This window comes from Triturus cristatus, chromosome 11, assembly GCF_964204655.1.
Source record: "Triturus cristatus chromosome 11, aTriCri1.1, whole genome shotgun sequence".
In the NCBI taxonomy this organism is placed as follows: Eukaryota; Metazoa; Chordata; class Amphibia; order Caudata; family Salamandridae; genus Triturus; species Triturus cristatus.
The window spans coordinates 628,485,520-628,502,731 of NC_140594.1; the positions used below are offsets into that span (position 1 = coordinate 628,485,520).

Consider the following 17,212-nt stretch of genomic DNA (forward strand, 5'->3'; position numbering starts at 1 on the left):
GTTCTAGGAATTGGCTTACAAAGACCTAATCCATGCAAGAATAGGTGTGGTGCGAGTCTGAAAAGATGGTATAATCACGAGTCTTTGGATGGTTGGTTCTCCAGGCATCAAGGAGGCTCGCGGAGCAGATTGTTTGTTCCCGGAAGGCTGGAATTCAAGGGGTGAATGAAAGAGCAGGGCTACTCCATTATTCTTAGTGAGACCCAATGATTGATATATCAAAGGATATGTCTTATTACGTAGTCTATGGTGTTCACTTCTTTTAAGGTTGCGTCTCTTGCAAAGCTATTATATCGTGGCCATTATCATGGATGTATTTCCACAATTTGTGACATTTGGAGGGGTAGTTCAGTCCCTTAACGTTCCAGGTCAGTGCTGTCAACACATTGATGATATATTATGGCTACATTGAAATAGCAGGTTAGTTTCAAGGTCCCGTTCCCCACTGCCCCAACAACACCCCACCTCCGCAGGCAAAGGGCAATTCATCACCAAATCCTGGGCCCCCAACACAAATCAAAAAAGCACCCACTCATGGATATCAAACAGGAAAACCAAACAGGAACCTAGTTCCAGAATTTTGGTAAAGATCAATCTTAATGCTCCTGGGTGTGGGTTCACCGGTCACACACCGCTATGGCATTCTAGCAACATGTAGCTGATAACAACGCAACTTAGCATTAATAGACAACGCCTTCTTAAGTATATGGAACCCCTTTCATAGGAGGTCAGCATCTATTTTCAAATAAAGTTCATAGCGATCATGAGTGAACAAGGAGTACTTTTGCAACAAGCGGAGTTACAAATACGTTTGGCCAAAAGGCAGATTTAACAGTTCAAAGGATATTACAAGCCGAGTCTTGTAATGGCATGGCTGCGTGGTCAGGGCTGAGGGTCCACGTTGGTCCTAGTTAAGCGCTTTCCTTGTCTTTTCAAATGTTTCTGTGGAAGCCATTGTTCTCTTTCAGTTCCCGACATCAAACTTGTGGTGGGTCTCTCTCAGGCCTCTCGGTATTTCTGCAATCTGGCGGTGGTAAGCCCAACAGTGTTGCCACATCAGACAATTCCGTAAAGTGATCGGGCTTGTTTGGTTTTCAATTGCGAGGCCATAGGGATATGTTCACCTATATTTGATGTGATCATGGCGCAGTTTATCCGTTACTAGTCCAAATTGGAGTCTGTGGGCCTGTGTGGCTGTCGCGATGTCATGAAATACCTAGCATGTCACCCCTTGGAAAATGATCGAGTCCTTTTTTCTCGCTGTTTGAAAGATGGCTTCTTTCACTTTAAGTCTGAAGCTTGGCAAGTACATCCCTGGGTCGTTTACCATCACCAGCCACGGGCGTGAGTATGGCCGTCCCACACGGTGAACTCGTTCCATCTTGAGCATGACCCGTTTGTCTCCTAGGAGTTCGGAGAACAAGCCCACCACAAATGCTTCCAAGTCTGGGCCCTCTACCCCCCTCCTCCAGATTCCGTAGACTAATATTATCCCGTTGTTAACAGTTTCTAAGTCTTCGCATTTTAAGAGCGTAACCTGCAGCTGGTCCTGGGATTGTGCAGAAGAACCTTCCAGTCATTCCACTTGTTGCCCTAAGGATTGACATTTAGCTTCTAAGTCCAGAGTGCGTATGCCTATAGAGTCCACATCCTGTTGGATTGTCAAGAGCCTTGAATTGATGTCTGAGCAAAGAGCGTCTAGCGAGGTGGACTGGTCACTTTCAGTTCCTCTCTCAGTTCTTTCTTGAAGTCATGCAGTGAAGCCAGGCGCTGTTCCTTGGTTAATGCCTTGGCGCGGTCTCCGGGGGTGATAGGGTGCACTTGTCTGATCTCTATTGGTTGAAAGTAACTGGATACTCAGTTCTGCTGTGTCTTTTCCGGAGGCATTTATGCTGTGGGTGGAGGCCTAGGCAGGCAGCGCAGAGCACAGGGCGGCAGAGAACATTCCCCAGTGGGCCACAAGAGACCGGGGAGTATTCACAATAGTACCCGGCTGCAGCCTCTGAGGGAGCTGTGATGTAAGGATTGGCTAGTGTGTTAGAGAGCATGGGGTCCGCCCTTTAGAGAACCAAGATAAGTACAGGCCTCAGCACTTTTCAGAAGCATAGTGGTGGCAGGAGTTGTCAAACCATATATAGCTGGGTCATCTACTCTGGGTTCAAAAGGTTGCCTTCCCCTGAGCTGTCCTCCTTAGATTGTGTCTGCTTAGAGGCCCCCACAGGCTGCACCTGGGATGAGGGTACCACCCCCTGTGTCAAAGTTCTTGACTCCCAGCAGGGCCGCTCTCCCGTAGAGGACAAGCCGCCTTTACGTTGCAGGCTGGGAGTTGCTGCAAAAGAACATTGGGCCCCCTATCCACAGTGTAATCATCCAGGAGTATGAGTGGGTGCCCCGTGGGGCAGAGGCCAGAGGGAGGGTGACAGTTCTTATTATTTATTGAAGCAGTCCTCAGCAGGCCACAACCGCTTTGGCTGGACAACGCTCATCTCCTGGTGCGGCATCCCGCTTGGCTGCTATTTTGACGTTTGGCACACTGGCCCGCCGCTTGGCTATGCAAAGCCCTAATGGTTCAGGCCCCAGGGCTCACTGCATCCCAGTCTTCAAGCAGGTAAGTGGAGAGGCGAGGGGCCCCATGCTGTTGACCCGGCGCTGCAACCTCCCTCACCGGCAGTACGTTCTTAGTTGTAATGGAGGTCGCGGCTCCTTCCCCCTTGTTGGGTTGGATCAGTGCGGTTGCCGCATAAGGTTGTTGGTGATCTCCAGGGGATTCCCGTCACCCCTCCTGCCTCATGGATCGCAGGGCATGTCAGATCCCCCAAAGTGATCCATCGTGGTTCCCTGAAGCCTCAAGGTTGGGCATGAATCCTGCGGAGCTCGGTGGTTTACTTCCACTTGGCCATGTTGGTTGGCCATGCCCTCAGCCATTCTATATAGTGCTGCAACAAATATTATCCTGATATCTGTATGTAGGCATGTAATGAGTCGTCACACTGTTGTTCCTTTCATGGAGTTCACATTGAAATCATTCCTTATTCAGGAGGGGAAGTAACTCTGTTCCTCCTTTGAGTTTTTAAATAAATCTTCAATTCCTTTATTTTGGGTTAGTGTCTCGTGCTCTAAGACTCGTATTCTAGGATGTCGGGCTTTTTTCTGGAAGGTCATGTGCAAGGTTTAAAGTTTTCTTTATACTGAAGAAAGAACGGATCTGCATTGGATGGTAGATCAAGGGCTTTGATCTTACAGCATGTCCCACATAAACAGTGCACTTTTACTTATTTTGCAAGGTTGTCCCTGGTTTCAACCTGCTTTTCTGCTGCTATGGCAGTGTTCAAATACATGTCCTTCTAATCCAATATTAATAAGCAAAGCACAATTGTCCAAAACAAGAGGTGCTAGTTCTCTTCAACACAGAAGGATACTTTTTTCTCACTGTAAAAATACTTCTCAGAAGATGCAAAATTGAAAAGCTTTTAAAATGAAAAGTATTTTCCTTTGTTTGACTTTGTTGTTGATTGGTCTTATGTTTGACAGATGCTTGGATCTGGTGTGTATGTGTTTTTTGTGGTGAATCACTTTCCCACTGACTATTGTGACAAGTTAAAGCGTACTTTATATTCTTGCAGTAGAGTAGAATATATTTAGGAATCTATCATTCCCCTGTCATTCCAAATGTTTTTCATACTCAGTGGTCCCGTCTATTCTGTTTAACCTAAAGCGTATTTTCTACCTTGTCGACCTTTTTTATGATCTCTAGACCAATGCAAATCCTTTATTAGGGCCAACAATGTGAAATCAAGGATATATTAAAATTGTCTATATTGATATGCCTGCACTATCTCAACATCTAGATAATGCATAGTCAGAGAGGTTTTTTTCCATCTCTTGTAACCCAGAGCTAGCATACCCAATCTGGACCAAGAAAGAGCTTGCTTTGCTACCAATACAGCCGCTTCTTATATTTCCCTCTAAATAGCCCCAATAATCGGATTATCCACTAACCTGAAAGAGGGAAAACCTGCTATTTGTTGCAGTGTCTATGAATATTAAAGAGAATCACTTAATGAAAAACTGATTGCTACTTGCTTGTAATCCATTTCTGCATCTTGGGTATCTTCGATTAATTCATAAGTAATCATTTGTGTCAATTCCTTCTGTTAAAATGTCTATCTTCCTGTTTGTAATGCAGGAGATTGGTACTGGTGAAGGGACACCCATTTTGGTGCCTGGTGTTCTCTGCAACGCTCATCTGGTGATTTGTTTTGTAGCTGGAAGAAAGTTCTTTAAGGTGGCTTTGGATCTTTAGGGTCATGCGACTGAGTGGAGGAAGCTTTCCTATGTTTCACCTATACAAGTTACACCGAGGACAGTTTTATTTATGGGTCCAGTGTTTTTAAAGGCAATTGAGATGAAGATGGCTGTATGAAGCAAGGGTGATTCACTACTAAACTTCCTAAGCAATTGCAAATTAGCTGAGAATCCCAGGCAGACAAATAGCATTGCACTTATGAATTGTGGGTGGGTATTTTAATCTTAGTGTTTCATGCAATGGCATCCTTAAAAGTATACTATTTTACCTTACAGAATGAATCTTTTACGATATAACAGCACTCTCTCAAAGCAGAAGAACTCAATGGCCTCTCTATCCCAGCAGCTCAAGGCCAAGTTGGACTTCTTCAGGACCAGCATTCAAATTGATTTGGAAAAGTACAGCGAGCAGATTGAATTTGGCATCAGTAAGTTTACCTTCTCTCTTTTGTCTTTCTTCTGTCACAACTTTGATGCCCCGTGGCTAATTTTCAGGCATTAGCTCATCCTGCTCCATTTTCTGTTCTTCAATTTTTCTTTTACCTTCTCCCTGTGCTCTGCTGTTTAGCTCTGGCTTGTGGTGTTGTCCGCATTGTCACACATGGCATATTCTCTTATCGTAAATATTTATCTGACTTATGTTATTCATAGCTCTTTGACGAAGACAGAAGCATTTTTTATTCAACTCCTCGGCTGACTGGCAGACAGAGGCTCTATTGTAGGATGGATTTTGTGTTACTGTCACAAGTGATCTTTGTAATAAACAGGCATTTTCTAACCCAGATTTTAAGAGTTATAGTGATGTAAGCGACAGGTGTTACTGTTACCAAATTAATTTGTAAGGGATTGTAGTTATATGTTCATTCCATCTTCCTCCAGTGCAGTAGATGAGGTACCAGATCATCTTTTTTCACAGCTAAGAGTTGGCGAGCCCGGTGCATGTGCATCTGCTGCTCTACTGTAAGAAACTGGCTCTATATATACTGCACCAAAGTGAAGTACAGTGTGTATAGAGTCCAAGGGTCTCCAGAGGTTTGGCAGAGGTTAAAGTTAGATAGAACCTTACTCTCTAAAGTGGTAGCTTGGTCGAGCAGTAAGGCAGTATCAGAGGACAGTGTAAAGCATTTGATGTACACACTCAGTCAGCAAATGAATCCACACACTCAAGAACTGAACTCTAGGCCCATGGTTTTGTATAAAAAATTATACTGTTTTATTTCTAGAACCAAGCAAGCCTGGTACAGGTAAGCATAAAAATACTTTTCAGTAGTAAATTACTTTTATGAACGGAGTTCTAAATTGCAGTGTAACTTGTACTGGTTTTGGGTACAGTTTTAAGTAAGCAGTTTGCAACACATTGCAGGTATAGTACATTCAATTGAATGGGCTTTTTAAGTAAAATGCAGTTAATTACTTTTCAGATTACTTTTGCTGCGACAGGACTGAATCCAAGATTCAGCCCTGGGACATTTCCTGAAAACAGGTAAGTAAATGCGTTTTGGTTAAAGGTACGATTTTTAAAGAATATTATTGCATTTCAAAAGTTGACACTTGAAAACTTTTTCACATAGAATCACCAATGTTATCCTATCGAAGGAAATTCACTTAGCAGGTAAGTTATGTTATCGATACTTTTTCTTACTCAGTATTGGATCCTAGATTCAGCACTGGGACATTTCCTGAAAACAGTTGAGAAAATGCGTTTTGGTTATTTGGCTGATTTTTAAGGTATATTTGTAGTTTTCAAAAGTCGACACGTAGAAACTTTTTGGGAGAAAAAGTGTCAATGTTATCCTATGAGAAAAAATGAGTTATCGGCTTCAAGGTAAGTAATCAGTCTTTTGAGTTAGGGTTCTGGGGTTAGCCTCAGGGGTCTCCCAGGGTCAGTGATGGACTGTAGTTGCACCCTCAGCAGCACTCGGGCAGCCGGGTGCAGAGTATTGAGACCCAATGTCATCCTTTGGAGGATAGGGGGGCTCCGGTTGGGGGCGGCTGGCAAGCAGGCCACAGGGTTGTGGGAGCAAAGCTCCTAGGGTTAAGCTCAGGGCAAGTTGGGGACCAAATTAGCACAAAAGGGGCACCCTCAGTGGCGCTAGGGCAGGCGGGTGCAGGGTGCTGTTTTGAGGTCGGGTGCCCTGTTGATTTCAATGGGGATTCTCCGGGACAAAGAAACACTGCAGGCTCGGGGACGAGGATCTTCTAGGAGTGACCACCACTTCGAGGGGTAATTTATGAAGTAGAGGGATGGTTAGGCACCACTGGGTTGAGCACACAAGGCCGCGTCGGGTGCAGGGGTGCCTTTGGACGTTGGATTTTCTTACCCGCTCTAGTCGCGGTAGGGGGGTCCTCTGGATTGCGGCTGCAGGCGTTGGCTGGAGGCAGGTCAGGGGTCGCCGGATATCTGGTCAGGATCGCCGGGGGGACCTCCTCGTGGTGTTTGTTCACTCAAACACGGGCCAGCCTCGGCGGGTCCAGAGTGGGCTGTATTCGCGGTTTCTGGCTGGCACCAGAAGTTGCAGTTTAAACACGTCCGGTGTTCACGGGAGAAACAGTTTGGAAAGTGAATGCAGGCAGGTCCTCCGGGGTTTTTGAGGTTGCTGGCCGCTGGACACGCCGGGGTTTTGCAGGAGCAGGTTCGAGGGGAGACAGGCCTGTAGGGCTGGGCCAAGTCAGTGGGCGTCGTCCTCTTGTTAGCTCTGCACGGCTTCTTATCCTTCTTCTTTTCTTGTGGTTGCTGGATCTGAGGAAGGAAGGTTCAGGGTGCCCCTAAATACTAAATTTAGCGGCGTTACAGGTAGGTAAAGGTCAGGGACCAATGGGTCCCTTCCGTGGGGTGGGTTCTGCCACTCTCCAGTGGAAGGGGAGCAGGAGCCTATCAGTGGTTGGCTGGGTGTCCCCCCATCCTCAAGATGGCGAGGACTCGAGGTTGTGCTTCACCTCGCCTCCCCCACCTTAGGGGTGGTGTTGGCAGAGGTGGGCACACCTCTCTTCCTCACTTTGTTTTTCCCGCCGGGTCTCCCGCCCAAAGTGGGGGGGGGGTAGAACCAGTGGGGACCAGTTGCTGAGTACAGCACGTGGTCTGAAAAGGCTCACAAAGGCGGTATGCCTTTGAAGCTTCTCCTTCGTGAACCCTGCCCATTCTGGGGGAGGAGGCTTGGCACCTCATCCCAGGATGTGCATTGTCTCAGCCCCCTGAGAGCAGCAAGCTCTTGACCCAGGGGTCCAGAAACATGTCTGGTGGTGGCAGCCTAGGCAGCCACTCAGTCAGGTCACTGGGAGTTGGTTGAGTTTCAGGGGGCATCTCTAAGATGCCCTCTGTCGTGCATTTTACATTAAATCCCACACTGGCATCAGTGTGGGTTTAATGATCTGAGACGTTCAATACCAAACTTCCCAGACTTCAGTGTAGCCATTATGGTGCTATGGAGTTCGTAATGACAACCTCCCAGCACCATATACTTAATGGCAGCACTGCACTTACAGGGCCCAGGAATGGACCTGGGCACTGTATGGGGTACAGGGCTCATACACCTGTACCCTAACCACTGGCATAAGGCACCCAGCTAGAGGGGTGACTGATGTATGCCAGGGCAGTGGTTTGTGGGCATGGCACACAGGGATGTGTGTCATGTCAACTCTTTGTTTTGTTCTGCACCTACTCAGCCTACAAAGGCAGTGTGTGTGTGTCAGGGTACAGGCCCTGGGTACCTGATTGGCAGGAGCCCAGGGCACACTCAGTCAAAGCACATCAGCAATTGAGCAAAAAGTGGGGGCATACCATGCAAGAAAGAGGGCACTTTCTCACATCTACCATCTTTACACATTCACCAACTCCCATTCATCAACCATTTTCTGAGGTTTGTGTTATTCAGACATTACTTTCCACTGTGCATAGTGCTCCACAAGCAGTTTCTAGAAACTAAGTATTAATCTCCTTTGGAGAGTTCCTTGCAAGTGGACTCCTTTCATGGCACAATTGTGTTTTCCAATTTTTCCCTCCTCTGCAGTCCTCTGACCCCACAGCCGTTCTCAGTTTAATTGGTGACCCAAAGTCTTCTCCTAAACCAGACTGCTCTGTAGGTCTTTTAGTTTTCAATGTGACCGCCCCAGATCCATTCCTTACCCCGTATGTGAGGCTGAGATGATGGGTTCTGTGGCCAATCCCACTCCCCCTGAAACCCTCATTGACCCTTTTTAATTCTCTCATCCAGCACATGGTCTGGCTTCTTCATTACATGGCGCTCTACTGCCACCCCCTGCTGCCTCTGGGTCACTGTTCATGGGTGACTTAATTGCCAAAGCTCCTCTCTATCACCACATCTTCGCCACTCATCTAGACGACACTGAAACATCTCAAGATATGTCTGATTCCTCTAAAGCACTGCCACAGACTGAAGTCCCAAGTAGTATGAGCCCCAGGTGAGCAAACTGTGTTGAATACCATTTTCTTTCTTATCATAGACAAAACGATTAGGATGGAGCTTAAGGAAGATTCACCTGTTCAATGTCCTCCAGTTCTGGGGGTGCCCCTGCATGGTATGTGCTGTAAGTGACCAAGAATGTATAGAAGAGGGCCCCCTTCTTCTCCAGTAGCCAGTAAGAAAACCGATAAGAGAAACCGGCCCATGCCAGAGAAAAGTGGTTTGCACCACTAGTTCCTTCACTTTCACCCCCACTAGATGAATGCCCATGCTATCCTAGGTGAATAACAAGTCTGACCAACTCATCACCATGCTTTCTCAGTGATGTCAAGCAGACTGTCCTTCTGCGCAGCTCAACCTTTGGGCACAAGTATTTGATAGAGACTTCTAGCTGCAAATTCCTTACCTTAGAATTATCATCAGGCATCACACTGGATTTGGATAGTTTTCGTGAGCGGTTCCCCTGCACCCCAGTAAGTGGCATGATTCATCTTCATGTGGCATTGTCTGCATCGTAAGTGACCTGTGCGGCGTCTATATAGGCACCACCCCAGCACGCTTATGTCAGTTCTTTTCTTTCTGCGCCTCATATGGAGAAAGATACCACCAGTCATTTTTTGGCTGCTCTTTTTTGATGTTTTGTCAGTTTTCTTTAGACTTATCTCGTGGTGCGACAGGGATGTTTATGAGAAAGGCCAGATGCAAGTACTACGGCACTTGTCATCGTCAAATATCAGTGACGGACCTGCATCTCGTCTATTTCTGGTATCTTGAGCACGAACTGTGTCTCCCATTTAATGAAGCCCTTACAGATGTCCCGCTTGGGGCCTGGTCCAAGCCCTGCAACGGGGGCTCCTTTGAGTAGGAAAATTGCCTGCCGCCATCGCCCCACCCAAGGAGCTCCCTCTTTGCTCACCCAACACCCCACCCCGGAGAGCGTGGTGGTCCAAGCCTCTACTTCCCGAGTAAATCCTGACACATACCTTACTACCCCACCGGATAGGGAATCCAAAAGGCTGGACACCTTGTGTAACAAAATGTTTTCTACTGCCAGCCTGGCATTGCGGTCTGTGAACACTGCATGCCTTTTGGGCCATTACTCCCATTCCCTTTGTTATTCGGTTGTGTTGCTGCTGCTGCCCATGGTCCCAGAGTAGCCATATATCTCAAGCTATGGCAGACCGAAGAGACGCAGCTAGGTTCACAATTCAATGTGGTCTGGACATGACTCACTTGCTAGGCAGAGCGGTTTCTTCATTGATGGCCTTACCGCGCCACGCCTGGCTGAACACAGCTGGCTTTCCAGTGGATGTTCAAGCGTCGCTTATGGATATGCCCTTTGATAGCTCCTGTCTCTTCAGCGACGAGGCGGACTCTGCGCTGGATCGCTTCAATGACAGCAAGGTAATGATCAGGTCTCTAGGGCTTTCCATGCCCTCCGTTAACCCCAGTCCTCATTTCATGGCCATGAAAGGGGTTTCTTGCCACGTCCTTCCCCATCCAGCCACCACGGCGGGCAAGCTCCCCAGCCTCTGCATGGCAGAGGACACTGTACGCAAAAACTCTGTTGGTCGGACAGCAAGAGGTCAAGCCAGTCTAGTTCTCACTTGCCCTCCACTACCACCCCCCACCACCGCCCCACCCCAGCAGCTGAAGCCTCTTTATCTTGACCTCCGACCATCATGGACAACCAGTAAGAGGCAGGATATGTCATCACCTGCACAACTGGAGGCTGAGAACATCACACCCCTGGATCCTCCAGATTGTCTGAAGGGAATACTCCCTCCACTTCGTAACTACTCCTCCACCCATGCCATCCACTTGAGACAAGGTGTTGGAGGACCATATCTCAGCTTCTTCCTGAAAAAGGAGATATTCAAAATTCTCACGCTCTCTCAAGTTCTGTCTGCCCTTGACCCGGGAGACTGGATGGTAGCGTTGGACTTGCAGGGCGCATTCTTCCACATTCCCATCCTGCTGCCTACAGGAATTACCTACAGATCGTGGTGGGCCACAAGCACTTTGTTTGCCATGCTCCCTTTTAGTCTCACCCTCAGGTGTTCACCAAGGTGATGGCGGTGGTTGCAGTTCATCTGCGGAGATCAGGGATGGCAGTCTTCCCCTATCTCGACGACTGGCTGGTGAATGCGGGTTCGCCCCAGGCAGTAGTTTTCCCTCTTGGGACTGCGGTGGACCTCCTGCACTCGCGGGGTTTCACTTTCAACATGCCGAGTTTACAACTGACTCCCTCTCAGAATGCCCCATTTCATCGGAGCTGTTCTGGACACAGTGCTGTTTTGGACTTACCCCGAACGGCAAGTCCAGGATCTTCGGGCTATGATACCGATGTTTCAGCCTCTTTTCTGGGTTTCTGTGAGACTGACTCTGAGGCTGCTGGACCTCATGGACTCCTGCATCTTGCTTGTGACACACGCCTGTTGGCCTATGCAGGCTCTGCAGTGAGACCTCAAGTTCCAGTGGGCGCAGCATCAGTTTAATCTCTCTGACATGATCCAGATCTTGGAGGGTACTGCACAAGATCTGCAGTGGTGGTTAAAAAATCGTGACTGGATCAGCGGTAGACCCCTCTCCCTTGCTCAACCAGATCTGACAGTAGTGACAGATGCTTCGCTCCTGGGATTGGGCGGCCATCTGGGAGAGGTGGAGGTCAGAGGCAACTGGTCTCTGGTGGAATCTGGACTCCACATCAAACTATTGGGGCTCCAAGCGATCTAGCTGGTATTGAGAGTTTTTCAACCCTCCATCAAGAGAAGGCTAGTGCAGGTCAACTCCACAGCCAAGTGGTGCTGCAACAAGCCGGACGGGGTTGCAGTCATGGACCCTTTGTAAAGAGGCCCTGCACCACTGGACATGACTGAAAAAGCAAGGCATATCCCTGGTGGTTCAGCATCTGGTGGGCTCCCTGAACATCAGGGAGGACGAACTCAGCCGATGATCCCTAACGAATCACAAATGGGTGTCTCCATCCAGAGGTGGTGCAAGGTCTCTTTCAGCAATGGAGAGAGCCTTGGTTAGATCTGTTCGCCACGGCCAAAAACGTGCAATGTCAGCAGTTTTGTTCCGTGGACTTTCCAAGGCAGCTCTCACTCTGAGACACTGTTTGTCTCGAGTGGAGCTCAGGCCTTCTGTATGCCTTTCCGACCATTCCACTCCTGCCTAGAGTTCTCAAGAAGATCAGGAACGACCAGGGCCCAAGTCATTGTTGTAGCTTCTGACTGGGCTTGGAGAGTTTGGTATCCCGAGCTGTTGAGCATGGCCATTGGTCCTCCGATCCGGCTCCCCTTTGGGAGGTTCCTCTGTCGCAACACCATGTGAGGGTTCTCCACCCAAACCTTGCAATGCTCCACCTTCATGCATGGAGATTGAGCGGTGACAGTAGACAGTTTTCGACCTTCTACCAGAAGTCTGTAATGTCCTCTTGGCAGTCAGGCGTCCCTCCACCGAGACGGTATACGCCTGCCGTTGGGGCAAGTTTGTGGCATGGTCTGCAGAAAAACAGGTTGACCCCTTTCATCTCCCCTTTCTCAGGTCCTTCTGTTTATTCTTTGTCTTGCCCAGCAGGGTTGTTCTGTGGGCACCTTAAAAGGCTATATTTTTGCCATCATGGCATTCCTGCGGTTGCCAGATCAGCCATCCCTCTTTAAGTTCCCTATTGTACAAAGGTTTTTGAAAGGTCTCCAGCACATGTTCACTCCTTCACCCTTTATCATGCCTCTGGGACCCAAATTTATTACCTAACTTTATGTGTGCTCCATTAGAACCGCTACACAACTGTCCTCTCAGACTCCTTACAATCAAAACGACTGTTCTGGTGGCCTTAATATCTGAAAGGAACAAAATGGGGATTAGAGAGGTACCACTCAACATGAGTAGTGGAGGTGGATACATCCTCTCGAACTTAAGTTTATAAACCTAGGGATCCACCCACAGGTATGTATGTACGTCAAATCCTCCCAGATTGAGTATGTATCCCCACAGTGGTGGAAAATACACACAAGTTGTTTAAATACCCCTCACACACCAAAAGGGCCCTTGGTGTCATGCTTCATCATAGGGGTCTTCCCGCCCCTCTACGGGACGGGGCGTGCTGCGACCTACGTTTAAGTGGGAGCACTGTTGTTGTGAGACAACTATGTGTTGTGTAGGGATGTGAGTGGAAGGGTCAGGAGTGGATGGGAAAGTGAATTAAAAAATACCTAGCTCGTTGGTCAAAAAAACTTTAATATACCTTAGAGCTGGTATCATTAAAATATGGGGAAGGAGGTGTGTATGCCTCAATGAACTATGCCTCCTATATCTGCCGACATGTTTCGAAGCTCCCCAAGCTTCTTCTTCAGGACCATAAGGATTCCTTCCTATACTCACAGTGATGTGTTATCTATTCATCATAATAGTGATAAATGTAAGGTGTAAGGAAAATACTGCAGGAGAAATTACTGCATGTTTTCATGAAGCCTCAATGGGTCTTTGTAGTCATTAACCTGCAAAAAGGGGGAGGGGCGTACTTTACAAGCCAAATACTTAGTCCACTGTGAGCATTGGTGACCTGTAAAAAAATATGTGACATAAGGTTCCATATCATTAGTTTTAGTGAGATAAAGTGTCCTGGCGTGAAAAAAATAAAGGACGATAACAAGAGACAAACACACACAGAACATAAAGCACAGCACACACTCTATTTATAATGGACTTATGTTGATGAGCCCATAGAATTCATGAAAGGGCATAGCCTGTGTTGTAGCGCTATATTGGTGTCAAGGCAACGGAAAACAACCTACTTGAAAATTGTAAGGATTATGCACCGTGAGCCTTGAACTGGTGGAGGGAGTGCCTGATAGGCTATCTAGGAGAGAAAATGAGGGGTTTTACCAGAGAGGAATATCCAGTGGTCCAAGGCGATATCCTCGCTAAAACGAAGTTCCTACCGGCTATGCCGTACTTATGACTCCTGGGACAATGCCCTGCCTCGTGCGACCACCCCAACGGCTCCGCTGGATAACTGAGACGTACTCAGGGTGGGGTTTAAATACAGTAGTTAATTGAAGCTTCTGCCTCAATTACGGTAGCGTGAAATGCTAGTGGCAGCACCTGTGTGTGGCCGCATGTGTAGGAGGGTTGTGCTGACTCTACCTACGGACAACCGGAAGCGGAAATCTAAAATGCAATCATATTCTATGGGAGAATTGTGCCTAGGATGATAAAAATATAAGGAAAATTATTCAAAAAGTTGGCCCTGTTGTTAGACCTGCAAAATGTTCAATAATCGAGGAAGACCCCTATGATGAAGCATGACACCAAGGACCCTTTTGGTGTGTGAGGGGTATTTAAACAACTTGTGTGTATTTTCCACCACTGTGGGGATACATACTCAATCTGGGAGGATTTGACGAATATACATACCTGTGGCTGGCCTTAATATCTGCCCACAGGGTCAGTGAGCGCCAGTCTTTGTCATCTAAGCCTCCTTACTTCAACATGTTCCCTGACAAGCTGGTCCTTCGCACCAGATCTTCCTTCCTTCCTTCCTTTCTTCCGAAGGGGGTCACTCCCTTTCATTTTGGGCAGTCCTTCACCGTGCCTACATTTTTCGCTCTGCCGCATTGATCTAAGGAAGATGTGTGAGTCCATCGGCTGGACCCAAAAAGAGAGTTGTCGTTCTGCCTTGACCGCACAAAAGTTGTTGTTGGACTATTAACTCTTCATGGGGTATGAAAGGGAAGGTGGTGCAGAAATTAACCATCTCAAGATGGATTGTGCTCTGCATTAAAATCTACTACACATTGGCCAAGAAGCCACCCCTAGAGGGTTTGTGCGTTAATTCTACCAGATCAAAGGCTGAGACCATTTCCTTGGTACGCAAAGTCCTGGTCCTGGACATCTAGCAGGCAGCAACGTTGGCCTCTCTGCACATGTTCACAAAGTACTACTGCCTGGATAGTCGGGTCCATTGGGGTGGGCACTTTTTGGTGTAAAATTGTTTCAAAGACCCACCTCTGAGGAGGTATTGCTTGGGTATCGGTTCCACGTTAAGGAATCTGCGGCTAGAAATCTCTATTAGAGGAACACCCTACTTACCTTCAGTAATGCCGTATCTGGTAGAGAGACTATCTAGCCACAGATTCCTTACTGATCCACCCATCCTCCCTGACCTACGAACTGGTTTTTAAGGACAGGGCTGTTCCCCTTTCAGGGCCCTAGTTTTACACACCAGTGGACAGTTTCTTCGTGGCTCTGCACTACCAGCATGGAAAGTCAGGAAAACAAACTGACATCAGTGCGCTGGGTAGGGCCTATATAGGCACCACGCACCATTGGTGAGGACAATGCGGACGACGAAACATGGAGCCGAATGAGCCCTTCTACCGGCACACAGGGATACTGCTCATAAAAAATTTCCAGATTCAGTCTGACCCCTGGGGATAATTCGAAGGTAAGGAATCTGTAACTAGATAGTGTCTACCAGATAAGGCAATACCGAAGGTAAGTAAATTGTTCATACAGTTGGCAAGGGTATAAATATTGATGCATACCTTTCCCAAAGCTGTAAACACTGTAATTCTAGGGGCTGTGTAGCTTCTATGCACACAGCAAAGAACTTGCAACGTTGGTTTGACTGAATTCTCTCACATGCAATAGACAGATAAGAAGGCAAGCATAATTAAATTGCTTAGTGTATAATCCCAATTTCCAAGTCCCAGGTACTGGACATGTCCCTCTCTTTGTTCAGGATGCATAAACCTTTCGAGAGTCACAGGTCTACGCTTCCCATTACTAAAAGTGCCTGCAAGCAAGCAGCATACATCCACTCACAAACTTACCCACAGAAAGGACCTCTGTGATTTCACTCGTCCCACTAGCCAGATCAGAGTTACAGAAGAAAAACAAGCCTGACAATCTGAACACCATGGATCACCATTCAAACTCATAATTGCCTATGGAACTTTGGCATGCAAACCTTCAGGTTACCTCCTTCTAGTTGGTCAGAATTATAGCCCGTTATGCCTCAAAATATGATCTCATACAAATGAGCAATCACATTTCTGTATTCAGAAATATCAATGTCGATAAAACCACCACCTCTGCGCTCATTTCAGTCCCAGATTTCAAAAATGGTCTGATGTCAGATGTTCAAACACATGAATTGGCTTGCCTCAGCCTCTACCTATTCAGAAAACTATTCCTTGCAGTAAACTTCTAAAAGTCTAGCTTCACTCCCTTAATTTTCCTAGGAATTCAGCTGGACACCGTCTTAAACAGAGTGCCACCAGCAACACATTGGATTCAATGCTGTTCACAAACTGCTTCAAACTTAACTAGTTACTCCTGCGGGAACTCTCAAAACACACGTCACTTCTAGACCTAATGTTGCCCTGCATCACCATACTGAGGTTGTGGAGAATCTGATAGTTCTTCAAGAAGATCTTCCCCTTCAGTGGATTTAATTCTTGGAAGACTGAGAGGGCAGTGTTTCTCTGGTAACCTGAATGTGCGGTACCCTTAAATGGTGGAAACAATAAATCTGCCTCTTGAAAGGCATGCTCTTTTGCACTTTACAGTCGCGCATCAGAGTGGCCACAATCTCATCTTAAGATGAATGAGGTACACATACAGTATTCTGGAATAGAAGACCACCAAGAGGGCCTTGAAAGTATTTCTAGCTCCACATGAGTGGCAAGTTAGTTCTAAGCATGATGGGCGATTCCACAGCAACATATTACATTTTATTACAAGGGTCTTAAGATGCCTAACTCTTTGGAGAGACCCAAGAGGAGAAGTTGTGCAATTGCAAACATTGGTTCATCTTGTTAGCACAGCACCTTCCAGGGGAAAGAAAAGGAAAAGTAGACCAGCTCATCAGTTGCTGGGCAAGATACCATGAGGGGGATGTTGAAGTAAGACATAAAATACCAATTGGCCCTTTTCTTCTTTTGTGCACACCATCATTACATCTGTTCGTGGGCCAACCCCCCCCCCCCCAAAAGACTGACCAACTGGAACAGAACAATTCCCTGATCCTGTTCTTAGCACTTCGTTTTCCACAGCTGGGTGGGAAAGTTGATGACATTTTCTTTTCAGATGATTCTACTAGTATCCGGCATGGTATTGGGGCATTCTGTAAATGTCAGTACAATGGTGATTTCTCAAAGGACATCCTAGACTATGTCAAGGTCTCTTGCAAAAATGTCAACCACAAGCCAGCTCACCTAGTCTTGGTTCCTGAGGTCTGGTGATGTGTACATTTAAATGTTTCGAAAGGTTACATAAAAATGCCAGTCCATTCAGTATTCTTTGAGGAACACAACACTTAAGAAATGTAAAGTCCTGTTTCTGGTGTGATCATACTGGCCTTCAGGTTCATATGCAGTACTAGGATATTTTTTGCAGATTGCCTGCAGCATGGTTACAAATTCTTCAGTTTGAGACGACTTGGGGGCCATCTGATGTTCCATACAGAAAACCGGTCT

At 47.0% G+C, this 17,212-nt stretch overlaps 1 protein-coding gene across 1 annotated transcript in view; it reads left to right on the forward strand.

The window, feature by feature from the left end:
- Window positions 1-17,212, forward strand: part of IKBKB (inhibitor of nuclear factor kappa B kinase subunit beta) — a 432,685-nt gene that overhangs the window by 302,869 nt on the left and 112,604 nt on the right. Inside the window, exon 14 of the mRNA XM_085634081.1 lies at window positions 4,582-4,733. Coding sequence (XP_085490207.1) covers window positions 4,582-4,733 — 152 coding nt within the window. The remainder of the gene's footprint in view (window positions 1-4,581; window positions 4,734-17,212) is intronic.